Here is a 27902-nt window from a genome sequence, read left to right as displayed (position 1 = left end):
TGTGAAGCCTGATAAAACGGCATCATGTTCACAACCATCGCACAACAGACCACTGAAGCTGGAACGACACACTCTGTTTGCACCAAATTAACTGTGTAAACCACACCACTAAATATTATGAGCCCCCACCTCTAGCTGGGTTTGTGTTGGACTAGCCGGTGGATGTTGGACTAGCCGGTGGATGTTGGACTAGCCCGTGGGTGTTGGACTAGACTAGCCGGTGGTTGTTGGCCTATACTAGACTAGCCGGTGGTTGTTGGACTAGCCTAGCCGGTGGTTGTTGGACTAGCCTTTGTTGTGGGCTAGCCGGTGGATGTTGGACTAGCCGGTGGATGTTGGACTAGCCCGTGGGTGTTGGACTAGCCCGTGGGTGTTGGACTAGCCCGTGGGTGTTGGACTAGCCCGTGGGTGTTGGACTAGCCCGTGGTGTGGGCTAGTGTGGGCTAGCCCGTGGTGTGGGCTAGTGTGGGCTAGCCCGTGGTGTGGGCTAGTGTGGGCTAGCCCGTGGTGTGGGCTAGCCCGTGGTGTGGGCTAGTGTGGGCTTGCCTATATTGTGGGCTAGCCTGTGGTGTGGGCTAGTGTGGGCTAGCCTATATTGTGGGCTAGCCTGTGGTGTGGGCTAGTGTGGGCTAGCCTATATTGTGGGCTAGCCCGTGGTGTGGGCTAGTATTGGTCGATCACATGAAGGAAACAAAACGGTAATGATGAATTAATTATGCAAAATCATAAATAGAACTATTTATAGCCAAATATAAGACAACTGCTGGGACTGCCCCATTAGAGCTCCTGATTGAGATGTGTACTACGGTGCATTGAGTTGGTTTGAACCTCGACGGCACACTGATAAAACGGGAGGATTCATGTCAGATTGACTTCCCTGCTGGTGAATTTACACCACACTTCGTTTTTGTGTTACGCTCTAATCGATACATGTCCAAGTCCTAATTTTAAAGATCAAGAGGTCAATTAGAATGACTGGAAATCTGACAGACTTGGTTTGCTATGCTGTTATCTGTATTGTAGTAGAAAGGGTTCAAAACGTACCTAACCCATCAAGTAAAATGCAACATCCATTTATGGCCATGTATGTAAAATCCTGCGATAGTTATCATTGAATTGGTAAAATTCCTTTTTGTCTTCTTCGAATGGCTTTTTGATGCAGTGCCTTAGACCGCTGCGCCACTCGGGAGGCCCCTCTTGAAGGGGGAGTAATCTAAAAGTAATGGAAAGTAATCAGATTACTGGGTTTGGGAGTAATCTAAAAATAACTGAAAGTAATCAGATTACTTGTTTTGGGTTATCCAAAAGTTAGCTACATTACGGATTTACAATTTTGGACAGGTAACTAGTAGCCTAACTGTAACGGACTACATTTAGAAAGTAACTCACCCAACCCTGCTTGTTGGATCAGTTTAACGGAATTAATCACAGCTTCTCTCATCTTTCTATTGAAAAGTGGATGAATTTGTATGTTTTTCTCTGCGCTCCAGAGGAGGGGAAGGCTCCAACGTTGGAGCCCAACGTGGGGACCATCCCGGATGGGCAGAGGGTGGTGGAGGAGAGCCTGATGCACGTTCTCTCCATGGGCTCCAAAGCTATGATGCTGCAGGTCTGGGCTGACCTCTCCACGGGGGTATTCACTTTCAGGTGGGCAGCAAAGGACACCGATGTGATACATTTCGCTGGCTGGTTGATTGGCTGGTTGATTGGCTGGTTGATTGGCTGGTTGATTGGCTGGTTGATTGGCTGGTTGATTGGCTGGTTGATTGGCTGGCTGATTGGCTGACTGATTGGCTGACTGATTGGCTGACTGATTGGCTGACTGATTGGCTGACTGAGTGACTGACTGGCTGATTGACTAGCTGATTGACTGACTGACTGGCTGATTGACTAGCTGATTGACTGACTGGCTGATTGACTAGCTGACTGAGTGACTGACTGGCTGATTGACTGGCTGACTGAGTGACTGACTGGCTGATTGACTGGCTGATTGACTGACTGACTGGCTGATTGACTAGCTGACTGAGTGACTGACTGGCTGATTGACTGGCTGATTGACTAGCTGACTGAGTGACTGACTGGCTGATTGACTAGCTGATTGACTGACTGACTGGCTGATTGACTAGCTGATTGACTGACTGACTGGCTGATTGACTAGCTGACTGAGTGACTGACTGGCTGATTGACTAGCTGATTGACTGACTGACTGGCTGACTGACTGAGTGACTGACTGGCTGATTGACTAGCTGATTGACTGACTGACTGGCTGATTGACTAGCTGACTGAGTGACTGACTGGCTGATTGACTAGCTGATTGACTGGCTGATTGACTAGCTGACTGAGTGACTGACTGGCTGATTGACTAGCTGATTGACTGGCTGATTGACTAGCTGACTGACTGACTGACTGGCTGATTGACTGGCTGACTGACTAGCTGATTGACTGACTGACTGGCTGATTGACTGGCTGATTGACTGGCTGATTGACTGGCTGATTGACTAGCTGATTGACTGACTGGCTGATTGACTAGCTGATTGACTGACTGACTGAGTGACTGGCTGATTGACTAGCTGACTGAGTGACTGGCTGATTGACTAGCTGATTGACTGACTGACTGACTGACTGACTGAGTGACTGGCTGATTGACTAGCTGACTGACTGGCTGATTGACTGACTGACTGACTGACTGACTAGCTGACTGATTGACTAACTGATTTGCCCTGTCTCCTCTCCTCAGGATGTGTATTGACCCTAATGATGAGATGAAGGCGGGGCTACTGGCCCAGGCAGAGTCTGGGGAGGGGCTAGTCTCACCTGGCAGTTGGCATCACCTGGGTATCAGCTACACCCAGCAGCCTGAGGGCAAGAAGAACATCCACGGACGCCTTGCCCTATGGGTCAACGGAGTCAGGTAGGACCCTTTTTTCCCCCCTGGCACTAGGGGTCAACGGAGTCAGGTAGGGCCCTCTCAAGATGGCCTTGACAACATGGTTGTTTCAGTAAAGATAGCCCAGACTAAAGATGGCCTTGACAACATGGTTGTTTCAGTAAAGATAGCCCAGACTAAAGATGGCCTTGACAACATGCTTGTTTCAGTAAAGATAGCCCAGACTAAAGATGGCCTTGACAACATGCTTGTTTCAGTAAAGATAGCCCAGACTAAAGATGGCCTTGACAACATGCTTGTTTCAGTAAAGATAGCCCAGACTAAAGATGGCCTTGACAACATGCTTGTTTCAGTAAAGATAGCCCAGACTAAAGATGGCCTTGACAACATGGTTGTTTCAGTAAAGATAGCCCAGACTAAAGATGGCCTTGACAACATGCTTGTTTCAGTAAAGATAGCCCAGACTAAAGATGGCCTTGACAACATGCTTGTTTCAGTAAAGATAGCCCAGACTAAAGATGGCCTTGACAACATGCTTGTTTCAGTAAAGATAGCCCAGACTAAAGATGGCCTTGACAACATGCTTGTTTCAGTAAAGATAGCCCAGACTAAAGATGGCCTTGACAACATGCTTGTTTCAGTAAAGATAGCCCAGACTAAAGATGGCCTTGACAACATGCTTGTTTCAGTAAAGATAGCCCAGACTAAAGATGGCCTTGACAACATGCTTGTTTCAGTAAAGATAGCCCAGACTAAAGATGGCCTTGACAACATGGTTGTTTCAGTAAAGATAGCCCAGACTAAAGATGGCCTTGACAACATGCTTGTTTCAGTAAAGATAGCCCAGACTAAAGATGGCCTTGACAACATGGTTGTTTCAGTAAAGATAGCCCAGACTAAAGATGGCCTTGACAACATGCTTGTTTCAGTAAAGATAGCCCAGACTAAAGATGGCCTTGACAACATGCTTGTTTCATTAAAGATAGCCCAGACTAAAGATGGCCTTGACAACATGCTTGTTTCATTAAAGATAGCCCAGGCTAAAGATGGCCTTGACAACATGCTTGTTTCATTAAAGATAGCCCAGGCTAAAGATGGCCTTGACAACATGCTTGTTTCAGTAAAGATAGCCCAGACTAAAGATGGCCTTGACAACATGGTTGTTTCAGTGAAGATAGCCCAGACTAAAGATGGCCTTGACAACATGCTTGTTTCATTAAAGATAGCCCAGACTAAAGATGGCCTTGACAACATGCTTGTTTCATTAAAGATAGCCCAGACTAAAGATGGCCTTGACAACATGCTTGTTTCAGTAAAGATAGCCCAGACTAAAGATGGCCTTGACAACATGCTTGTTTCAGTAAAGATAGCCCAGACTAAAGATGGCCTTGACAACATGCTTGTTTCAGTAAAGATAGCCCAGACTAAAGATGGCCTTGACAACATGCTTGTTTCAGTAAAGATAGCCCAGACTAAAGATGGCCTTGACAACATGCTTGTTTCAGTAAAGATAGCCCAGACTAAAGATGGCCTTGACAACATGCTTGTTTCAGTAAAGATAGCCCAGACTAAAGATGGCCTTGACAACATGCTTGTTTCAGTAAAGATAGCCCAGACTAAAGATGGCCTTGACAACATGCTTGTTTCAGTAAAGATAGCCCAGACTAAAGATGGCCTTGACAACATGCTTGTTTCAGTAAAGATAGCCCAGACTACAGATGGCCTTGACAACATGCTTGTTTCAGTAAAGATAGCCCAGACTACAGATGGCCTTGACAACATGGTTGTTTCAGTAAAGATAGCCCAGACTAAAGATGGCCTTGACAACATGCTTGTTTCAGTAAAGATAGCCCAGACTAAAGATGGCCTTGACAACATGCTTGTTTCAGTAAAGATAGCCCAGACTAAAGATGGCCTTGACAACATGCTTGTTTCAGTAAAGATAGCCCAGACTAAAGATGGCCTTGACAACATGCTTGTTTCAGTAAAGATAGCCCAGACTAAAGATGGCCTTGACAACATGCTTGTTTCAGTAAAGATAGCCCAGACTAAAGATGGCCTTGACAACATGCTTGTTTCAGTAAAGATAGCCCAGACTAAAGATGGCCTTGACAACATGCTTGTTTCAGTAAAGATAGCCCAGACTAAAGATGGCCTTGACAACATGCTTGTTTCAGTAAAGATAGCCCAGACTAAAAGCAGGACTGGGTTCATTGGGGAATCTGTCACTGTTTCCGTCCATTTTCTTCAATGTAACACCTAATGAACATGACTGTGATGTGTTTTTCTTGTTTTCTGATTGGTCCCCATCTAGGAAGTGTGAGGTGTCTCTGGACTACACGTTACCCAGGAAGTCCAGCCTGTCTTCAGACAGCAACAAGACCTTCTGTCTGCTGGGACACTGTACGGGACACAGTGAGGACGTGACCAGACCGGGTGGACAGTACGACATGGGCACTGTGCTGCTCTTTAACGGTACCAAGCTGTGTGTGTGAGAGAAAGAGAGCTCCTCTGAGGTCTCACCATAGAAAAAGAGCTGTAAAACCCATATGGAATAATGAAACATACACATTCAACAACCAGTAATAAAGCACATGCCTCTGGGCAGTGTCTCTGTCTGGCATCCTACCTCTGGGCAGTGTCTCTGTCTGGCATCCTGCCTCTGGGCTGTGTCTCTGGCTGGCATCCTGCCTCTGGGCTGTGTCTCTGGCTGGCATCCTGCCTCTGGGCTGTGTCTCTGTCTGGCATCCTACCTCTGGGCTGAGTCTCTGGCTGGCATCCTGCCTCTGGGCTGAGTCTCTGGCTGGCATCCTGCCTCTGGGCTGTGTCTCTGGCTGGCATCCTGCCTCTGGGCTGTGTCTCTGGCTGGCATCCTGCCTCTGGGCTGTGTCTCTGGCTGGCATCCTGCCTCTGGGCTGTGTCTCTGGCTGGCATCCTGCCTCTGGGCTGTGTCTCTGGCTGGCATCCTGTCTCTGGCTGGCATCCTGCCTCTGGGCTGTGTCTCTGGCTGGCATCCTGCCTCTGGGCTGTGTCTCTGGCTGGCATCCTGCCTCTGGGCTGTGTCTCTGGCTGGCATCCTGCCTCTGGGCTGTGTCTCTGGCTGGCATCCTGCCTCTGGGCTGTGTCTCTGGCTGGCATCCTGCCTCTGGGCTGTGTCTCTGGCTGGCATCCTGCCTCTGGGCAGTGTCTCTGTCTGGAATCTTACCTCTGTGCTGTGTCTCTGGCTGGCATCTTACCTCTGCGCTGTGTCTCTGGCTGGCATCCTGCCTCTGGGCTGTGTCTCTGGCTGGCATCCTGCCTCTGGGCTGTGTCTCTGGCTGGCATCCTGCCTCTGGGCTGTGTCTCTGTCCGTGTTTTAATCTGTCCCAGCCAACCCCTTGGTACCTTCTCTCTCTCACTTGCACACATCTGTCTCTCTGTGTTGTTGTTGGGGCTCAACATTGCTCTCTGCTGGTCATTTAAAGCATATATGTTTTTAAACCTTTATTAAACTCGGCAAGATGGTTAAGAAGAAATTTTTATTTCCAATGACGGTCTACCCCGGCCGAACTCTAACCCAGACGACGGCCTACCCCTGGCCGAACTCTAACCCGGACGACGGCCTACCCCTGGCCGAACTCTAACCCGGACGACGGCCTACCCCTGGCCGAACTCTAACCCGGACGACGGCCTACCCCTGGCCGAACTCTAACCCGGACGACGGCCTACCCCAGGCCGAACTCTAACCCGGACGACGGCCTACCCCGGCCGAACTCTACCCCGGACGACGCTGGGCCAGTTGTGCGCCGCCCTATGGGACTCCCAATCACGGCCTGATGTGATGCAGTCTTGGATGGAACCAGGGTCTGTAGTGCCGCCTCTAGATGCAGTGGCTTAGTCCGCTGTGATACAGCCTGGAATCGAACCAGGGTCTGTAGTACCTTAGACCGCTGTGATACAGCCTGGGATGGAACCAGGGTCTGTAGTACCGTAGACCGCTGTAATACAGCCTGGGATGGAACCAGGGTCTGTAGTGCCGCCTCTAGATGCAGTGGCTTAGACCGCTGTGATACAGCCTGGAATCGAACCAGGGACTGTAGTGGCTTAGAACACTGTGATACAGCCTGGGATGGAACCAGGGTCTGTAGTACCTTAGACCGCTGTGATACAGCCTGGGATGGAACCAGGGTCTGTAGTACCTTAGACCGCTGTGATACAGCCTGGGATGGAACCAAGGTCTGTAGTGGCTTAGACCACTGTGATACAGCCTGGGATGGAACCAGGGTCTGTAGTGGCTTAGACCACTGTGATACAGCCTGGGATGGAACCAGGGTCTGTAGTGGCTTAGACCACTGTGATACAGCCTGGGATGGAACCAAGGTCTGTAGTGGCTTAGACCACTGTGATACAGCCTGGGATGGAACCAGGGTCTGTAGTGGCTTAGACCACTGTGATACAGCCTGGGATGGAACCAGGGTCTGTAGTACCGCCTCTCGATGCAGTGGCTTAGACCGCTGCACCACTCGGGAGCATGACTCTGCTTCTTTCTCACTTCGATGACAGCCAACTCCACGGTAACAGATTGATGCTGGCACTCTTTGGTAGTAGTCCTAGTGCATAGAATTGTATGGTTTGTTTAACTGTGCAATCATTGGTTTTCCTCCTGACAGAGCTGGTGTAACCGAGTCAGGTTTGTAGACCTCCTTGCTCACACACGCTTTTTCAGTTTTGCCCACAAATGTTTGTTGGGATTGAGGTCAGGGCTTTGTGATGGCCACTCCAATAGCTTGACTTTGTTGTTCTTAAGCCATTTTGCCACAACTTTGGAAGTATGCTTGGGGTCATTGTCCATGTGGAAGACCCATTTGTGACCAAGCTTAAACTTCCTGACTGATGTCTTGAGATGTTGCTTCAATATATCCACATACTTTTCCCGCCTCATGATGCCATCTATTTTGTGAAGTGCACCAGTCCCTCCTGAAGCAAAGCACCTTCATAACATGATGCTGAACCCCCGTGCTTCACGGTTGGGATGGTGTTCTTCGGCTTGCAAGCCTCCCCCTTTTTCCTCCAAACATAACGATGGTCATTATGGCCAAACCATTCTATTTTTGTTTCATCAGAACAGTGGACATTTCTCCAAAAAGTATGATCTTTGACCCCATGTGCAGTTGCAAACTGTAGTCTGGCTTTTTTATGGCGATTTTGGAGCAGTGGCTTCTTCCTTGCTGAGTGGCCTTTCAGGTTATGTCGATATAGGACTTGTTTTACTGTGGATATACTAGATAGTTTTGTACCTGTTTCCTCCAGCATCTTCACAAGGTCCTTTGCTTTTGTTCTAGGATTGATTTGCACTTATAAGTTAAATAATCCTTGTCATGCACAAAGTAGATGTCAAATCAAATGTTATTTGTCACTTACACATGGTTAACAGATGTTAATGCAAGTGTAGCAAAATGCTTGTGCTTCTAGTCCCGACCATGCAGAAATATAATATATCCTAACCGACTTGCCGAAACTATAGTTTGTTAACAAGAAATGTGTGGAGACGTTGAAAAACAAGTTTTAATGTCTCCATCCTAAGTGTATCTTATTAAATATTTTTTATTGAGAAAGCATATCTTGCTTGCTGTCGACTTCTTAAGCTGTGTGGTATGGCCAGGGTGTTTTTGTGTAAGGTAGTGTTGTTGCTAGCATGTTGACCAGCATCCTGGGCTAGAGGACAGGGCTGTTCTCTGGGACCATGCCTTCTGGAGGACAGGGCTGTTCTCTGGGACCATGCCTTCTGGAGGACAGAGCTGTTCTCTGGGACCATGCCTTCTGTAGGACTGGGCTGTTCTCTGGGACCATGCCTTCTGGAGGACTGGGCTGTTCTCTGGGACCATGCCTTCTGGAGAACAGAGCTGTTCTCTGGGACCATGCCTTCTGGAGGACTGGGCTGTTCTCTGGGACCATGCCTTCTGGAGAACAGAGCTGTTCTCTGGGACCATGCCTTCTGGAGGACTGGGCTGTTCTCTGGGACCATGCCTTCTGGAGGACTGGGCTGTTCTCTGGGACCATGCCTTCTGGAGGACTGGGCTGTTCTCTGGGACCATGCCTTCTAGAGGACTGGGCTGTTCTCTGGGACCATGCCTTCTGGAGGACAGAGCTGTTCTCTGGGACCATGCCTTCTGGAGGACTGAGCTGTTCTCTGGGACCATGCCTTCTGGAGGACTGGGCTGTTCTCTGGGACCATGCCTTCTGGAGGACAGAGCTGTTCTCTGGGACCATGCCTTCTGGAGGACAGGGCTGTTCTCTGGGACCATGCCTTCTAGAGGACTGGGCTGTTCTCTGGGACCATGCCTTCTGGAGGACTGGGCTGTTCTCTGGGACCATGCCTTCTGGAGGACAGGGCTGTTCTCTGGGACCATGCCTTCTGGAGGACAGGGCTGTTCTCTGGGACCATGCCTTCTGGAGGACAGGGCTGTTCTCTGGGACCATGCCTTCTGGAGGACAGGGCTGTTCTCTGGGACCATGCCTTCTGGAGGACAGAGCTGTTCTCTGGGACCATGCCTTCTGGAGGACTGAGCTGTTCTCTGGGACCATGCCTTCTGGAGGACTGGGCTGTTCTCTGGGACCATGCCTTCTGGAGGACAGAGCTGTTCTCTGGGACCATGCCTTCTGGAGGACAGGGCTGTTCTCTGGGACCATGCCTTCTAGAGGACTGGGCTGTTCTCTGGGACCATGCCTTCTGGAGGACAGGGCTGTTCTCTGGGACCATGCCTTCTGGAGGACAGGGCTGTTCTCTGGGACCATGCCTTCTGGAGGACAGGGCTGTTCTCTGGGACCATGCCTTCTGGAGGACAGGGCTGTTCTCTGGGACCATGCCTTCTGGAGGACAGGGCTGTTCTCTGGGACCATGCCTTCTGGAGGACAGGGCTGTTCTCTGGGACCATGCCTTCTGGAGGACAGGGCTGTTCTCTGGGACCATGCCTTCTGGAGGACAGGGCTGTTCTCTGGGACCATGCCTTCTGGAGGACAGAGCTGTTCTCTGGGACCATGCCTTCTGGAGGACTGGGCTGTTCTCTGGGACCATGCCTTCTCTGGGCTGGAGGACAGAGCTGTTCTCTGGGACCATGCCTTCTGGAGGACAGAGCTGTTCTCTGGGACCATGCCTTCTGGAGGACAGGGCTGTTCTCTGGGACCATGCCTTCTGGAGGACAGGGCTGTTCTCTGGGACCATGCCTTCTGGAGGACAGGGCTGTTCTCTGGGACCATGCCTTCTGGAGGACTGGGCTGTTCTCTGGGACCATGCCTTCTGGAGGACTGGGCTGTTCTCTGGGACCATGCCTTCTGGAGGACTGGGCTGTTCTCTGGGACCATGCCTTCTGGAGGACTGAGCTGTTCTCTGGGACCATGCCTTCTCTGGGCTGGAGGACAGAGCTGTTCTCTGGGACCATGCCTTCTTTGGGCTGGAGAACAGGGGTGTATTAATTCTGCCTGTACTGTTACAAAACATTTCTTAAACGAAATAAAACGAGGAGGGTAGCTTAGCTGAATTTGTCTGTCTGTCCCTCTCCCCACTAGGCTCCCGTATCGGGTCAGAGGAGGCATTCTACCTGTATGCCTCTGGTCCAGACCTCACGTCTATCATGCCCTGTAAGTACGGTAAGCCCAGTGGGACCTTCTCCAAGTACGTCACCACGGACGGCTTGAAGTGTGACACTGTCAGAGAGCTAATGATGAAGAACAAGGATGTGGACACAGCAGCTCTCATAGTAAGTCTCAGTCCCTCTTTCTGCTAATAATTCAGACACTATAGGAGTGTCTGTGTGGTGTATCTATGATACTATATCTCTATGTTTCTATAGGAGTGTATCTATGATGCTATATCTCTGTTTCTACAGGAGTGTCTGTGTGGTGTATCTATGATACTATATCTCTATGTTTCTACAGGAGATGTATATCTCTGTTTCTACAGGAGTGTCTGTGTGGTGTATCTATGATACTATATCTCTATGTTTCTACAGGAGTGTCTGTGTGGTGTATCTATGATACTATATCTCTATGTTTCTATAGGAGTGTATCTATGATACTATGTCTCTATGTTTCTACAAGAGTGTCTGTGTGGTGTATCTATAATACTATATCTCTATGTTTCTATAGGAGTGTATCTATGATGCTATATCTCTGTTTCTACAGGAGTGTCTGTGTGGTGTATCTATGATACTATATCTCTATGTTTCTACAGGAGTGTCTGTGTGGTGTATCTATGATACTATATCTCTATGTTTCTATAGGAGTGTATCTATGATACTATATCTCTATGTTTCTACAGGAGTGTCTGGCAGTAGTGTACGCCCCCAGCAGCCCCAGGGTGTATACCATCTATGAGCCAGTGATCCGTCTGAAGGGTCAAGCTAAGACCATGGTGTCTCAGAGACCCTTCAGCTCTAGAGAGGTCCAGTCTGCGGTACTGGAGACACACATCCTCAGGACCATGCTGCCTGCAGAACCACAAGGCCTGCAGAACGTCCTCCACAAGATAGGAGGAACCGGGTCCTTCGTGTTCCTCTTTGCACGGGTAGGACATAGTCTACATACTATTGATATGAGGAACCGGGTCCTTCATGTTCCTCTTTGCACGGGTAGGACATAGTCTACATACTATTGATATGAGGAACCGGGTCCTTCGTAGTCCTCTTTGCACGGGTAGGACATAGTCTACATACTATTGATATGAGGAACCGGGTCCTTCGTATTCCTCTTTGCACGGGTAGGACATAGTCTACATACTATTGATATGAGGAACCGGGTCCTTCGTAGTCCTCTTTGCACGGGTAGGACATAGTCTACATACTATTGATATGAGGAACCGGGTCCTTCGTAGTCCTCTTTGCACGGGTAGGACATAGTCTACATACTATTGATATGAGGAACCGGGTCCTTCGTGTTCCTCTTTGCACGGGTAGGACATAGTCTACATACTATTGATATGAGGAACCGGGTCCTTCATGTTCCTCTTTGCACGGGTAGGACATAGTCTACATACTATTGATGTGAGGAACCGGGTCCTTCGTATTCCTCTTTGCACGTGTAGGACATAGTCTACATACTATTGATATGAGGAACCGGGTCCTTCGTAGACCTCTTTGCACGGGTAGGACATAGTCTACATACTATTGATATGAGGAACCGGGTCCTTCGTATTCCTCTTTGCACGGGTAGGACATAGTCTACATACTATTGATATGAGGAACCGGGTCCTTCGTAGACCTCTTTGCACGGGTAGGACATAGTCTACATACTATTGATATGAGGAACCGGGTCCTTCGTGTTCCTCTTTGCACGGGTAGGACATAGTCTACATACTATTGATATGAGGAACCGGGTCCTTCATAGTCCTCTTTGCACGGGTAGGACATAGTCTACATACTATTGATGTGAGGAACCGGGTCCTTCGTAGTTCCTCTTTGCACGTGTAGGACATAGTCTACATACTATTGATATGAGGAACCGGGTCCTTCGTAGACCTCTTTGCACGGGTAGGACATAGTCTACATACTATTGATATGAGGAACCGGGTCCTTCGTATTCCTCTTTGCACGGGTAGGACATAGTCTACATACTATTGATATGAGGAACCGGGTCCTTCGTAGACCTCTTTGCACGGGTAGGACATAGTCTACATACTATTGATATGAGGAACCGGGTCCTTCGTGTTCCTCTTTGCACGGGTAGGACATAGTCTACATACTATTGATATGAGGAACCGGGTCCTTCGTAGACCTCTTTGCACGGGTAGGACATAGTCTACATACTATTGATATGAGGAACCGGGTCCTTCGTAGTCCTCTTTGCACGGGTAGGACATAGTCTACATACTGTTGATATGAGGAACCGGGTCCTTCGTAGACCTCTTTGCACGGGTAGGACATAGTCTACATACTATTGATATGAGGAACCGGGTCCTTCGTAGACCTCTTTGCACGGGTAGGACATAGTCTACATACTGTTGATATGAGGAACCGGGTCCTTCGTAGACCTCTTTGCACGGGTAGGACATAGTCTACATACTATTGATATGAGGAACCGGGTCCTTCGTAGTCCTCTTTGCACGGGTAGGACATAGTCTACATACTATTGATATGAGGAACCGGGTCCTTCGTAGTCCTCTTTTGGTCTATTGATGATGTTAGTCTCGCTGCTGGTTTCATTTGGTGTGGAAGGTGTGGAAGGCCTCCAAAGCTTTGTTCTGTATTTTTGTGAGGAAGCTTCTTCAACATAACTGAGGAAGCTTCTTCAACATAACTGAGGAAGCTTCTTCAACATAACTGAGGAAGCTTCTTCAACATAACTGAGGAAGCTTCTTCAACATAACTGAGGAAGCTTCTTCAACATAACTGAGGAAGCTTCTTCAACATAACTGAGGAAGCTTCTTCAACATAACTGAGGAAGCTTCTTCAACATAACTGTCATGACATTTCTACTTGAGGAAGGACACTTCAGACAGGCTGGAAGTGTTCTTCACTGTGTTCTTATTAAGCCAAGGTCCCTTCTTCAACATGTGTGTGTGTGTGTGTGTGTGTTCTTCAACATAACTGTGGAAGGAAGTGTTGTGTTTGTGTTGTAACTGTGTTGTGTTTGTGTTGTGTTTGTGTTGTGTTTGTGTTGTTTTGTGTTGTGTTTGTGTTGTGTTTGTGTTGTGTTTGTGTTGTGTTTGTGTTGTGTTTGTGTTGTGTTTGTGTTGTGTTTGTGTTGTGTTTGTTTGTGTTTGTGTTGTTTTGTGCTTCTGTTGTGTTTGTGTTGTGTTTGTGTTGTTTGTGTTTGTGTTGTGTTTGTGTTTGTGTTTGTGTTGTGTTTGTGTTGTGTTTGTGTTGTGTTTGTGTTGTGTTTGTGTTGTGTTTGTGTGTTTGTGTAACTTGTGTTGTGTTTGTGTTGTGTTTGTGTTGTGTTTGTGTTGTGTTTGTGTTGTGTTTGTGTTGTGTTTGTGTTGTGTTTGTGTTGTGTTTGTGTTGTGTTTGTGTTGTGTTTGTGTTGTGTTTGTGTTGTGTTTGTGTTGTGTTTGTGTTGTGTTTGTGTTGTGTTTGTGTTGTGTTTGTGTTGTGTTTGTGTTGTGTTTGTGTTGTGTTTGTGTTGTGTTTGTGTTGTGTTTGTGTTGTGTTTGTGTTGTGTTTGTGTTGTGTTTGTGTTGTGTTTGTGTTGTGTTTGTGTTGTGTTTGTGTTGTGTTTGTGTTGTGTTTGTGTTGTGTTTGTGTTGTGTTTGTGTTGTGTTTGTGTTGTGTTTGTGTTGTGTTTGTGTTGTGTTTGTGTTGTGTTTGTGTTGTGTTTGTGTTGTGTTTGTGTTGTGTTTGTGTTGTGTTTGTGTTGTGTTTGTGTTGTGTTTGTGTTGTGTTTGTGTTGTGTTTGTGTTGTGTTTGTGTAACTGTTGTGTTTGTGTTGTGAAGTGTTGTGTTTGTGTTGTGTTTGTGTTGTGTTTGTGTTGTGTTTGTGTTGTTTTGTGTTGTGTTTGTGTTGTGTTTGTGTTGTGTTTGTGTTGTGTTTGTGTTGTGTTTGTGTTGTGTTTGTGTTGTGTTTGTGTTGTGTTTGTGTTGTGTTTGTGTTTGTGTTGTGTTTGTGTTGTGTTTGTGTTGTGTTTGTGTTGTGTTGTGTTTGTGTTGTGTTTGTGTTGTGTTTGTGTTGTTTTGTGTTGTGTTTGTGTTGTGTTTGTGTTGTGTTTGTGTGTTTGTGTTGTGTTTGTGTTGTGTTTGTGTTGTGTTTGTGTTTGTGTTTGTGTTGTTTGTGTTTGTGTTGTGTTTGTTTTGTGTTGTGTTTGTTTGTGTTGTGTTTGTGTTGTGTTTGTGTTGTGTTTGTGTTGTGTTTGTGTTGTGTTTGTGTTGTGTTGTGTGTTGTGTTTGTGTGTTTGTGTGTTTGTGTTGTGTTTGTGTTGTGTGTTGTGTTTGTGTTGTGTTTGTGTTGTGTTTGTGTTGTGTGTGTTTGTGTTTGTGTTGTGTTTGTGTTGTGTTTGTGTTGTGTTTGTGTTGTGTTTCCAGGTGGTGGAGCTAAGTGACAGCGAGCAGACCCAGGCCCTAGCCCTCCAGGTACACCGATAACCTTATTAAAGTTGGTTCTGGCACCTCCAGACGTTTCACACGGTTGTGTGTGAATTCTGAACTGATTCACCTTGTCTAGGGCTTGATGATTAGTTGACAGGTGGAATCAGGTGCTGGAATATAACACATACCTGGATCAACAGGAGGTCTCAGAGGAGAGGTTTGAGACCCACTGGGTTAAATTACTGTCTGGCTAGCAGGTTAACACAACACATGTGCCGATATGAATACAAATGCATTGTTTTATACAATATTTGATCTTGAATGAAAGTTCCCCTTTACCAAGGTGGATAAGTTTTGGCGTGCTACTGGGACCCCAGTGAGTTGTGGCGTGCTACTGGGACCCCAGTGAGTTGTGGCGTGCTACTGGGACCCCAGTGAGTTGTGGCTTGCTACTGGGACCCCAGTGAGTTGTGGCGTGCTACTGGGACCCCAGTGAGTTGTGGCGTGCTACTGGGACCCCAGTGAGTTGTGGCGTGCTACTGGGACCCCAGTGAGTTGTGGCGTGCTACTGGGACCCCAGTGAGTTGTGGCGTGCTACTGGGACCCCAGTGAGTTGTGGTGCGGGACCCCAGTGAGTTGTGGCGTACTGGGACCCCAGTGAGTTGTGGCGTGCTACTGGGACCCCAGTGAGTTGTGGCGTGCTACTGGGACCCCAGTGAGTTGTGGCGTGCTACTGGGACCCCAGTGAGTTGTGGCGTGCTACTGGGACCCCAGTGAGTTGTGGCGTGCTACTGGGACCCCAGTGAGTTGTGGCGTGCTACTGGGACCCCAGTGAGTTGTGGCGTGCTACTGGGACCCCAGTGAGTTGTGGCGTGCTACTGGGACCCCAGTGAGTTGTGGCGTGCTACTGGGACCCCAGTGAGTTGTGGCGTGCTACTGGGACCCCAGTGAGTTGTGGCGTGCTACTGGGACCCCAGTGAGTTGTGGCGTGCTACTGGGACCCCAGTGAGTTGTGGCGTGCTACTGGGACCCCAGTGAGTTGTAACGCGTGCTACTGGGACCCCAGTGAGTTGTGGCGTGCTACTGGGACCCCAGTGAGTTGTGGCGTGCTACTGGGACCCCAGTGAGTTGTGGCGTGCTACTGGGACCCCAGTGAGTTGTAACGGCGTGCTACTGGGACCCCAGTGAGTTGTGGCGTGCTACTGGGACCCCAGTGAGTTGTGGCGTGCTACTGGGACCCCAGTGAGTTGTGGCGTGCTACTGGGACCCCAGTGAGTTGTGGCGTGCTACTGGGACCCCAGTGAGTTGTGGCGTGCTACTGGGACCCCAGTGAGTTGTGGCGTGCTACTGGGACCCCAGTGAGTTGTGGCGTGCTACTGGGACCCCAGTGAGTTGTGGCGTGCTACTGGGACCCCAGTGAGTTGTGGCGTGCTACTGGGACCCCAGTGAGTTGTAACGTGGCGTGCTACTGGGACCCCAGTGAGTTGTAACGTGGCGTGCTACTGGGACCCCAGTGAGTTGTAACGTGGCGTGCTACTGGGACCCCAGTGAGTTGTAACGTGGCGTGCTACTGGGACCCCAGTGAGTTGTAACGTGGCGTGCTACTGGGACCCCAGTGAGTTGTAACGTGGCGTGCTACTGGGACCCCAGTGAGTTGTAACGTGGCGTGCTACTGGGACCCCAGTGAGTTGTAACGTGGCGTGCTACTGGGACCCCAGTGAGTTGTAACGTGGCGTGCTACTGGGACCCCAGTGAGTTGTAACGTGGCGAGCTACTGGGACCCCAGTGAGTTGTGGCGTGCTACTGGGACCCCAGGGAGTTGTGGCGTGCTACTGGGACCCCAGGGAGTTGTGGCGTGCTACTGGGACCCCAGTGAGTTGTGGCGTGCTACTGGGACCCCAGGGAGTTGTGGCGTGCTACTGGGACCCCAGGGAGTTGTGGCGTGCTACTGGGACCCCTGTGAGTTGTAACGCGGCGTGCTACTGGGACCCCAGTGAGTTGTAACGCGGCGTGCTACTGGGACCCCTGTGAGTTGTAACGCGGCGTGCTACTGGGACCCCTGTGAGTTGTAACGCGGCGTGCTACTGGGACCCCAGTGAGTTGTAACGCGGCGTGCTACTGGGACCCCTGTGAGTTGTAACGCGGCGTGCTACTGGGACCCCAGTGAGTTGTAACGCGGCGTGCTACTGGGACCCCAGTGAGTTGTAACGCGGCGTGCTACTGGGACCCCAGTGAGTTGTAACGCGGCGTGCTACTGGGACCCCAGTGAGTTGTAACGCGGCGTGCTACTGGGACCCCAGTAATAATATGTGATTCTATATCCATTCTAGAGTTGTAACATGTGATTCTATGTCCAGGTGCTACTCTCTCTGGCCAAGTACAACCAGCACCGTATCAATGAGATGGACTGTTACCACGGTTACTCCATGATACACCAGGTCCTCATCAAGTCCAAGTGCATCGTGGGATACCATATTCTCAAGGTGAGTCATGTGACCAGGCATATGATGAGTCCTTGTATTGGTTTTTGTTGTTGTTGGTTCTGTTGATGCTCTGAATCCCCATGGTTCAGTTTCATATCATCTAGTCCTCCTTGGTTCTGTTGATGCTCTGAATCCCCATGGTTCAGTTTCATATCATCTAGTCCTCCTTGGTTCTGTTGATGCTCAATCCCCATGGTTCAGTTTCATATCATCTAGTCCTCCTTGGTTCTGTTGATGCTCTGAATCCCCATGGTTCAGTTTCATATCATCTAGTCCTCCTTGGTTCTGTTGATGCTCTGAATCCCCATGGTTCAGTTTCATATCATCTAGTCCTCCTTGGTTCTGTTGATGCTCAATCCCCATGGTTCAGTTTCATATCATCTAGTCCTCCTTGGTTCTGTTGATGCTCTGAATCCCCATGGTTCAGTTTCATATCATCTAGTCCTCCTTGGTTCTGTTGATGCTCTGAATCCCCATGGTTCAGTTTCATATCATCTAGTCCTCCTTGGTTCTGTTGATGCTCTGAATCCCCATGGTCCAGTTTCATATCATCTAGTCCTTGGTTCTGTTGATGCTCTGAATCGCCATCAATCAGTTTCATATCATCTAGTCCTCCTTGGTTCTGTTGATGCTCTGAATCCCCATGGTCCAGTTTCATATCATCTAGTCCTCCTTGGTTCTGTTGATGCTCTGAATCCCCATCAATCAGTTTCATATCATCTAGTCCTCCTTGGTTCTGTTGATGCTCTGAATCCCCATCAATCAGTTTCATATCATCTAGTCCTCCTTGGTTCTGTTGTTGCTCTGAATCCCCATGGTTCAGTTTCATATCATCTAGTCCTCCTTGGTTCTGTTGATGCTCTGAATCCCCATGGTTCAGTTTCATATCATCTAGTCCTCCTTGGTTCTGTTGATGCTCTGAATCCCCATGGTTCAGTTTCATATCATCTAGTCCTCCTTGGTTCTGTTGATGCTCTGAATCCCCATCAATCAGTTTCATGTCATCTAGTCCTCCTTGGTTCTGTTGATGCTCTGAATCCCCATGGTTCAGTTTCATATAATCTAGTCCTCCTTGGTTCTGTTGATGCTCTGAATCCCCATGGTTCAGTTTCATATAATCTAGTCCTTGGTTCTGTTGATGCTCTGAATCCCCATGGTTCAGTTTCATATCATCTAGTCCTCCTTGGTTCTGTTGATGCTCTGAATCCCCATGGTTCAGTTTCATATCATCTAGTCCTCCTTGGTTCTGTTGATGCTCTGAATCCCCATGGTTCAGTTTCATATAATCTAGTCCGTGGTTCTGTTGATGCTCTGAATCCCCATGGTTCAGTTTCATATCATCTAGTCCTTGGTTCTGTTGATGCTCTGAATCCCCATGGTTCAGTTTCATATCATCTAGTCCTCCTTGGTTCTGTTGATGCTCTGAATCCCCATGGTTCAGTTTCATATCATCTAGTCCTCCTTGGTTCTGTTGATGCTCTGAATCCCCATGGTTCAGTTTCATATAATCTAGTCCGTGGTTCTGTTGATGCTCTGAATCCCCATGGTTCAGTTTCATATCATCTAGTCCTTGGTTCTGTTGATGCTCTGAATCCCCATGGTTCAGTTTCATATCATCTAGTCCTCCTTGGTTCTGTTGATGCTCTGAATCCCCATGGTTCAGTTTCATATCATCTAGTCCTCCTTGGTTCTGTTGATGCTCTGAATCCCCATGGTTCAGTTTCATATCATCTAGTCCTCCTTGGTTCTGTTGATGCTCTGAATCCCCATGGTTCAGTTTCATATAATCTAGTCCGTGGTTCTGTTGATGCTCTGAATCCCCATGGTTCAGTTTCATATCATCTAGTCCTTGGTTCTGTTGATGCTCTGAATCCCCATGGTTCAGTTTCATATCATCTAGTCCTCCTTGGTTCTGTTGATGCTCTGAATCCCCATGGTTCAGTTTCATATCATTTAGTCCTCCTTGGTTCTGTTGATGCTCTGAATCACCATGGTCCAGTTTAATTCCATCTAGTCCTTGGTTCTGTTGATGCTCTGAATCACCATGGTTCAGTTTCATATCATCTAGTCCTTGGTTCTGTTGATGCTCTGAATCCCCATGGTTCAGTTTCATATCATCTAGTCCTCCTTGGTTCTGTTGATGCTCTGAATCCCCATGGTTCAGTTTCATATAATCTAGTCCGTGGTTCTGTTGATGCTCTGAATCCCCATGGTTCAGTTTCATATCATCTAGTCCTTGGTTCTGTTGATGCTCTGAATCCCCATGGTTCAGTTTCATATCATCTAGTCCTCCTTGGTTCTGTTGATGCTCTGAATCCCCATGGTTCAGTTTCATATCATCTAGTCCTCCTTGGTTCTGTTGATGCTCTGAATCCCCATGGTTCAGTTTCATATCATCTAGTCCTCCTTGGTTCTGTTGATGCTCTGAATCCCCATGGTTCAGTTTCATATAATCTAGTCCGTGGTTCTGTTGATGCTCTGAATCCCCATGGTTCAGTTTCATATCATCTAGTCCTTGGTTCTGTTGATGCTCTGAATCCCCATGGTTCAGTTTCATATCATCTAGTCCTCCTTGGTTCTGTTGATGCTCTGAATCCCCATGGTTCAGTTTCATATCATTTAGTCCTCCTTGGTTCTGTTGATGCTCTGAATCACCATGGTCCAGTTTAATTCCATCTAGTCCTTGGTTCTGTTGATGCTCTGAATCACCATGGTTCAGTTTCATATCATCTAGTCTGCTTTGGGCCTCATTTATCTGATATACGTGTGCAGAGAGTTGCTACTACTGCAGCTGTGATATCCAATGGTTTTCTCTGCTGAGAGGCAGTGTACTGATTTTCCTGTCTGTTACCTGAGCTGAGTAATGACATCAATGCCTGTCGGTCTGCCTGCCTGTCGGTCTGCCTGCCTTCCTGCCTGCCTGTCGGTCTGCCTGCCTGTCGGTCTGCCTGCCTGCCTGCCTGCCTGTCTGTCTGCCTGCCTGTCGGTCTGCCTGCCTTCCTGCCTGCCTGCCTTCCTGCCTGCCTGTCGGTCTGCCTGCCTGCCTGTCGGTCTGCCTGCCTGTCGGTCTGCCTGCCTGCCTGTCGGTCTGCCTGCCTGTCGGTCTGTCTGCCTTCCTGCCTGCCTGTCGGTCTGCCTGCCTGCCGGTCTGCCTGCCTGCCTGTCGGTCTGCCTGCCTGTCGGTCTGCCTGCCTGCCTGTCGGTCTGCCTTCCTGCCTGCCTGTCGGCCTGCCTGCCTGTCGGTCTGCCTGCCTGTCGGTCGGCCTGCCTGCCTGTCGGTCTGCCTGCCTGTCGGTCTGCCTTCCTGCCTGCCTGTCGGTCTGCCTTCCTGCCTGCCTGCCTGTCTGCCTGCCTGCCTGTCGGTCTGCCTGCCTGTCGGTCTGCCTGCCTTCCTGCCTGCCTGTCGGTCTGCCTTCCTGCCTGCCTGCCTGTCGGTCTGCCTTCCTGCCTGCCTGCCTGTCGGTCTGCCTTCCTGCCTGCCTGCCTGTCGGTCTGCCTTCCTGCCTGCCTGCCTGTCGGTCTGCCTTCCTGCCTGCCTGCCTGTCGGTCTGCCTTCCTGCCTGCCTGCCTGTCGGTCTGCCTTCCTGCCTGCCTGTCGGTCTGCCTTCCTGCCTGCCTGTCGGTCTGCCTTCCTGCCTGCCTGTCGGTCTGCCTTCCTGCCTGCCTGTCGGTCTGCCTTCCTGCCTGCCTGTCGGTCTGCCTTCCTGCCTGCCTGCCTGTCGGTCTGCCTTCCTGCCTGCCTGCCTGTCGGTCTGCCTTCCTGCCTGCCTGTCGGTCTGCCTGTCGGCCTGCCTGCCTGTCGGTCTGCCTGCCTGCCTGCCTGCCTGTCGGTCTGCCTGCCTGCCTGTCTGCCTGCCGGTCGGTCTGCCTGCCTGCCTGTCGGTCTGCCTGCCTGCCTGCCTGCCTGTCTAACTGTGCTGGGTGAAACCATCAATGCTGTCTGTATTCCTCCTGTGTTTCTGTGTGTATTCCTCCTGTGTTTCTGTGTGTAGGACGTTGTGAAAACAGAAGTATGTCTGGTGAAGTATTGCCACTGCGTCTAAATGGACCTTAAAAATGGACCTGGCTGTGGCCTGTGTCTAAATGGACCTGGCTGTGGCCTGTGTCTCAGGAGAATAGAAAGGCCAGTAGTGTTGACAGACAGATTGAGATTGGACTTGATATAGATATAGGACTTGCGATATAGATCAAAACACTTGGGTGAACTGTTGGAATCATTGAAATACATTGTTCATAAAGTATTCAGACCCCTTGACTTTTCCCACATTTTGTTACGTTACAGCCTTATTCCAAAATTGATTAAATCGTTTTCCCCCCTCATTAATCTACACACAATACCCGCCAATGACAACGCAAAAACAGGTCCTGCATTTTAGAAAAGAAAAAAAAACTGAAATATCAGATTTACATAAGTATTCAGACCCTCTACTGAGTACTTATTTGAAGCACTTTTGGCAGTGATTACAGCCTCCAGTCTTCTTGGGTATGATGCTGCAAGCTTGGCACACCTGTATTTGGGGAGTTTCTCCCATTGTTCTCTGCAGATCCTCTGAAGCCCTGTCAGGTTGGATGGGGAGCGTTGCTGCACAGCTATTTTCAGGTCTCTCCAGAGATGTTTGATCTGGTTCAAGTCCAGGCTCTGGCTGGGTCACTCAGGGACATTGAGACTTGCCCCGAAGACACTCCTGCGTTGTCTTGGTTGTGTGTTTCGGGTCATTGTCCTGTTGGAAGGTAAACCTTCACCCCAGTCTGAGGTCCTGAGCGCTCTAGAGAAGGTTTTCATCAAGGATCTCTCTGTACTTTGCTTCGTGGGAAGGTTGGCACACATGCTAAGTCATCTACGTTGTGGTTACTGTAAAGCACTGGGAAGGTTGGCACATAAATCAAATCAAGTTTTATTGGTCCATACACATATTTAACAGATGTTATTGGTCCATATTTAACAGATGTTATTGGTCCATATTTAACAGATGTTATTGGTCCATATTTAACAGATGTTATTGGTCCATATTTAACAGATGTTATTGGTCCATATTTAACAGATGTTATTGGTCCATATTTAACAGATGTTATTGGTCCATATTTAACAGATGTTATTGGTCCATATTTAACAGATGTTATTGGTCCATATTTAACAGATGTTATTGGTCCATATTTAACAGATGTTATTGGTCCATATTTAACAGATGTTATTGGTCCATACACATATTTAACAGATGTTATTGGTCCATACACATATTTAACAGATGTTATTGGTCCATATTTAACAGATGTTATTGGTCCATATTTAACAGATGTTATTGGTCCATACACATAGCAGATGTTATTGGTCCATATTTAACAGATGTTATTGGTCCATATTTAGCAGGTGTTATTGGTCCATATTTAGCAGATGTTATTGGTCCATATTTAACAGATGTTATTGGTCCATATTTAACAGATGTTATTGGTCCATATTTAACAGATGTTATTGGTCCATATTTAACAGATGTTATTGGTCCATATTTAACAGATGTTATTGGTCCATATTTAACAGATGTTATTGGTCCATACACATATTTAACAGATGTTATTGGCCCATATTTAACAGATGTTATTGGTCCATATTTAACAGATGTTATTGGTCCATATTTAACAGATGTTATTGGTCCATATTTAACAGATGTTATTGGTCCATATTTAACAGATGTTATTGGTCCATATTTAACAGATGTTATTGGTCCATATTTAACAGATGTTATTGGTCCATATTTAACAGATGTTATTGGTCCATACACATATTTAACAGATGTTATTGGTCCATACACATATTTAGCAGATGTTATTGGTCCATATTTAACAGATGTTATTGGTCCATATTTAACAGATGTTATTGGTCCATATTTAACAGATGTTATTGGTCCATACACATATTTAACAGATGTTATTGGTCCATATTTAACAGGTGTTATTGGTCCATATTTAACAGATGTTATTGGTCCATATTTAACAGATGTTATTGGTCCATATTTAACAGATGTTATTGGTCCATATTTAACAGATGTTATTGGTCCATACACATATTTAGCAGATGTTATTGGTCCATATTTAGCAGACGTTATTGGTCCATACACATGTTTAGCAGATGTTATTGCGGGTGTAGTGAAGTGCTTGTGTTCACATCTAAAAGTAAAATATTTGAATTAAGAAATATATAAATATTAGATTGAGCAATGTCGTCGGAGTGGCATTGACTAAATACAGTAGGATAGAATACAGTATATACATATGAGATGAGTAAAGCAGTATGTAAACGTTATTAAAGTGACTAGTTAGTAAATACAGTAGAATATAATACAGTATATACATATGAGATGAGTAAAGCAGTATGTAAACATTATTAAAGTGACTAGTTAGTAAATACAGTAGAATATAATACAGTATATACATATGAGATGAGTAAAGCAGTATGTAAACATTATTAAAGTGACTAGTTAGTAAATACAGTAGAATATAATAGTATATACATATGAGATGAGTAAAGCAGTATGTAAACATTATTAAAGTGACTAGTTAGTAAATACAGTAGAATAGAATACAGTATATATATGAGATGACTAAAGCAGTATGTAAACATTATAGTAGAATAGAATACAGTATATATATGAGATGACTAAAGCAGTATGTAAACATTATAGTAGAATAGAATACAGTATATATATGAGATGAGTAAAGCAGTATGTAAACATTATTAAAGTGACTAGTTAGTAAATACAGTAGAATAGAATACAGTACATACATATGAGATGGGTAAAGCAGTATGTAAACATTATTACAGTGACCAGTGATTCCATGTCTATGTATACAGGGCAGCAGCCTCTATGGTTCAGGGTTGAGTAACCAGGTGGTAGCCGGTTAGTGAGGGCTATTTAACAGTGTGATGGCCTTGAGATAGAAGCTGTTTTTCAGTCTTTCGGTCCCCGCTTTGATGCACCTGTACTGACCTCGCCTTCTGGATGATAGTGGGGTGAACAGGACGTGGCTCGGGTGGTTGATGTCCTTGATGATCTTTTTGGCCTTCCTGTGACATCGGGTGCTGTAGGTGTCCTGGAGTGCAGGTAGTTTGCCCCCGGTGATGTGTTGGGCAGACCACCCTCTGGAGAGCCCTAGATTTGCCGTAGCTGGCGGTGATACAGCCTGACAGGGTGCTCTCCATTGTGCATTTGTAAAGGTTTTTAGGGGTTTTAGGGACCAAGCCAAATTTGTTCAGGCTCCTGAGGTTTAAGAGATGCTGCTGCACCTTCTTCACCAAACTGTCTCAGTGGGTGGACCATTTCAGTCTGTCTGTGATGTGTACGCCGATGAACTTAAAACTTTCCACCTTCTCCACTACGGTCCTATTGATACGGATAGGGGGCTGCTCCCTCTGCTGTTTCCTGAAGTCCACGATCATCTCCTTCGTTTTGTTGACTTTGAGGGAGAGGTTATTTTCCTGACACCACACTCCCAAGGGGCTCACCTCCTCCCCGTAGGAAGTCTCGTCGTTGTTGGTAATCAGGGCTACTATTGTTGTGTCGTCTGCAAACTTGATGATTGAGTTGGAGTCGTGCATGGCCACGCAGGAATGGCCGTCAGGAAGTCCAGGACCCAGTTGCACAGGGGGGAGTGCAGATCCAGGGCCTCGAGCTTAGTGATGAGCTTGGAGGGTACTATGGTGTTGAAGGCTGAGCTATAGTCAATGAACAGCATTGTATATGTCCGTAAACACTCCAGCCAGCTGGTCTGCGCATGATCTGAGGACGCGGCTAGGGATGTCGTCTGGGCAACCTTACGAGGGTTAACACGCTTAAATGTCTTACTCACGTTGGTTACAGAGAAGGAGAGCCCACAGTCCTCGGTAGCGGGCCGCATCGTTGGATCTGTGTTATTCTCAAAGCGGTCGCGAAGAAGGTGTTTAGTTTGTCCGGAAGCCAGACATCGGTGTCCACGACGTGACTGGTTTTCATTTTGTAGTCCGTGATTGTCTGTAGACCCTGCCACATGCGTCTCGTGTCTGAGTTGAATTGCGACTCCAGTTTGTCTCTATACAGACGTTTACCCTGTGATTGCCTTACGGAGGGAATAACTACACTGTTTGTATTTGGCCATATTCCCAGTCACCTTGTCATGGTTAAATGCGGTGATTTGTGTGCGAATGCTGCCATCTATCTACAATTTCTGGTTATGGTAGATTTTAATTGTCACAGTGGGTACAACATCTCCTATACACTTCCTGGTGAACTCAGTTAACGTAGCCATGTGTTCGTCTATGTTATTCTCAGAGGCTACCTGGAACATATCCCAGTCCGCATGATCAAAACAATCTTGATGCATGAATTCCAATTGGTCAGACCAGCGTTGGATAGTACATCCTGTTTGTGTTTCTGCCTATAGGAAGGAAGGAGCAAAATGGAGTCGTGATCAGATTTGCCGAAGGGAGGGCCTTGTAAGCATTTTGAAAAGTTGAGTAGCATACTACGGTAGAACTTGGCAGAACTTCGGTTGTGGTTCCCTCAGATTTACTCTAATATGGTCATACATTTGGCAGGAGGAAGTGCAGCTCAGTTTCCACCTCATTTTGTGGGCAGTGAGCACAGCCTGTCTTTTCTTGAGAGCCATGTCTGCCCACGGCGGCCTTTCTCAATGGCAAGACCATGCTGTAGAGTCTGTACATCTTCAAAGCTTTCCTTAAGTTTGAGTCGGTCACAGTGGTCAGGTATTCTGTCACTGTGTACTCTCTGTTTAAGGCCAACTAGCATTCTAGTTTGTTCGTTAATTATTTCCAATGTGTCAAGTATTTATCTTTTTGCTCTTCTCCTCTTCTCTCTGTCTATAGACCTTGTTAGATGGGAGCTGTAGTAGTCCTATCCTAACTCTAGGGGACGACGGTCAGTTCCACCTGGACACAGAGTCTACAGCCGTGGTCCAGGACATCAAGCTACTGTCTGAGGTTCTGCTGGACTGGAAGATCTGGGCCAAGGCGCAGGTAAACTGATAGATGTATGGGCAGGTATTTAGTATTACTGTATACCAGGATATTTTGAAATACTACAGGTAGGATTTACCAATACCATTTGAAACCCAATTTCTTTATATTTTGTTAACACTATGCTGTCTTTTAGAAGAGTTTGTGGTCATATGCACATCCTTAAAAACACGAGTGCTGGGCTAATAAAGGATACTACGAAAGAACAGCCAGGCCCCCGCCCTGCTAGAGAACAGCCAGGCCCCCGCCCTGCCAGAGAACAGCCAGGCCCCCGCCCTGCCAGAGAACAGCCAGTCCCCCGCCCTGCCAGAGAACAGCCAGTCCCCCGCCCTGCCAGAGAACAGCCAGGCCCCCGCCCTGCCAGAGAACAGCCAGGCCCCCGCCCTGCTAGAGAACAGCCAGGCCCCCGCCCTGCTAGGCCCCCGCCCCTGCCAGAGAACAGCCAGGCCCCCGCCCTGCTAGAGAACAGCCAGGCCCCGCCCTGCTAGAGAACAGCCAGGCCCCCGCCCTGCCAGAGAACAGCCAGGCCCCCGCCCTGCCAGAGAACAGCCAGGCCCCCGCCCTGCCAGAGAACAGCCAGGCCCCCGCCCTGCCAGAGAACAGCCAGGCCCCCGCCCTGCCAGAGAACAGCCAGGCCCCCGCCCTGCCAGAGAACAGCCAGGCCCCCGCCCTGCCAGAGAACAGCCAGGCCCCCGCCCTGTTAAACCTCCCAATTCACAGCTTTATTGACAACGTTGGATCTTGGTCGGTTTGGGATTGAAACGTTGTCAGTAAAGCTGTGAAATGGGAGCATAAGCAGCCTTGCTGTTGTTTAACTGTTTCTTTCACCTCTTAATCAGTCAGGGAGATCCTGCTAGCAGCCTCCATCTTCATCAGGGTATACCACCCATTTCAGGGTCGGGTTGGGTTGGGGTCAGGGTTGGGTCAGGTTTGGGTCAGGTTTGGGTCATGGTTGGGTTAGGGTCAGGGTTGGGTCAGGTTTGGGTTAGGGTCAGGGTTGGGTCAGGTTTGGGTCAGGTTTGGGTCATGGTTGGGTTAGGGTCAGGTTTGGGTCATGGTTGGGTTAGGGTCAGGTTTGGGTCATGGTTGGGTCAGGGTTAGGGTTGGGTCAGGGTCAGGTTGGGTTAGGGTCGGGGTTGGGTTAGGGTCAGGTTTGGGTCAGGGTCATGGTTGGGTTAGGGTCGGGGTTGGGTCAGGGTTGGGTTAGGGTTAGGGTTGGGTCAGGGTCAGGTTGGGTTAGGGTCAGGGTCAGGGTTACAGTAGCTGTGTATTAATAGAAGTTATGTGTCTTGGGTAAGGGGTTGGGTAAGGGTCAGGTTGGGTAAGGGGTTGGGTTAGGGTCAGGTCAGGGTTGGGTTAGGGTCAGGGTCATGGTTGGGTTAGGGTCGGGGTTGGGTCAGGGTCAGGTTTGGGTCATGGTTGGGTTAGGGTCGGGGTTGGGTCAGGGTTGGGTTAGGGTCAGGGTCAGGTCAGGGTCAGGTTTACAGTAGCTGTGTATTAATATAAGTTACGTGTCTCTAATAGGGTGGTGTCTG

General features: G+C 48.0%; 1 protein-coding gene across 1 annotated transcript in view; it reads left to right on the top strand.

The window, feature by feature from the left end:
* lyst (lysosomal trafficking regulator) overlaps positions 1–27902 on the top strand; it is a 282509-nt gene that overhangs the window by 136070 nt on the left and 118537 nt on the right. Inside the window, 8 exon segments of the mRNA XM_052497067.1 lie at positions 1491–1647; positions 2738–2911; positions 5202–5362; positions 10433–10623; positions 11184–11429; positions 14878–14925; positions 17238–17363; positions 26218–26367. Of these exon segments, the coding sequence (XP_052353027.1) occupies positions 1491–1647; positions 2738–2911; positions 5202–5362; positions 10433–10623; positions 11184–11429; positions 14878–14925; positions 17238–17363; positions 26218–26367 (1253 nt within the window).

Source organism: Oncorhynchus keta, chromosome 3 (assembly GCF_023373465.1).
Source record: "Oncorhynchus keta strain PuntledgeMale-10-30-2019 chromosome 3, Oket_V2, whole genome shotgun sequence".
NCBI lineage: Eukaryota > Metazoa > Chordata > Actinopteri > Salmoniformes > Salmonidae > Oncorhynchus > Oncorhynchus keta.
This window is presented reverse-complemented; position numbering and strand designations above follow the sequence as displayed.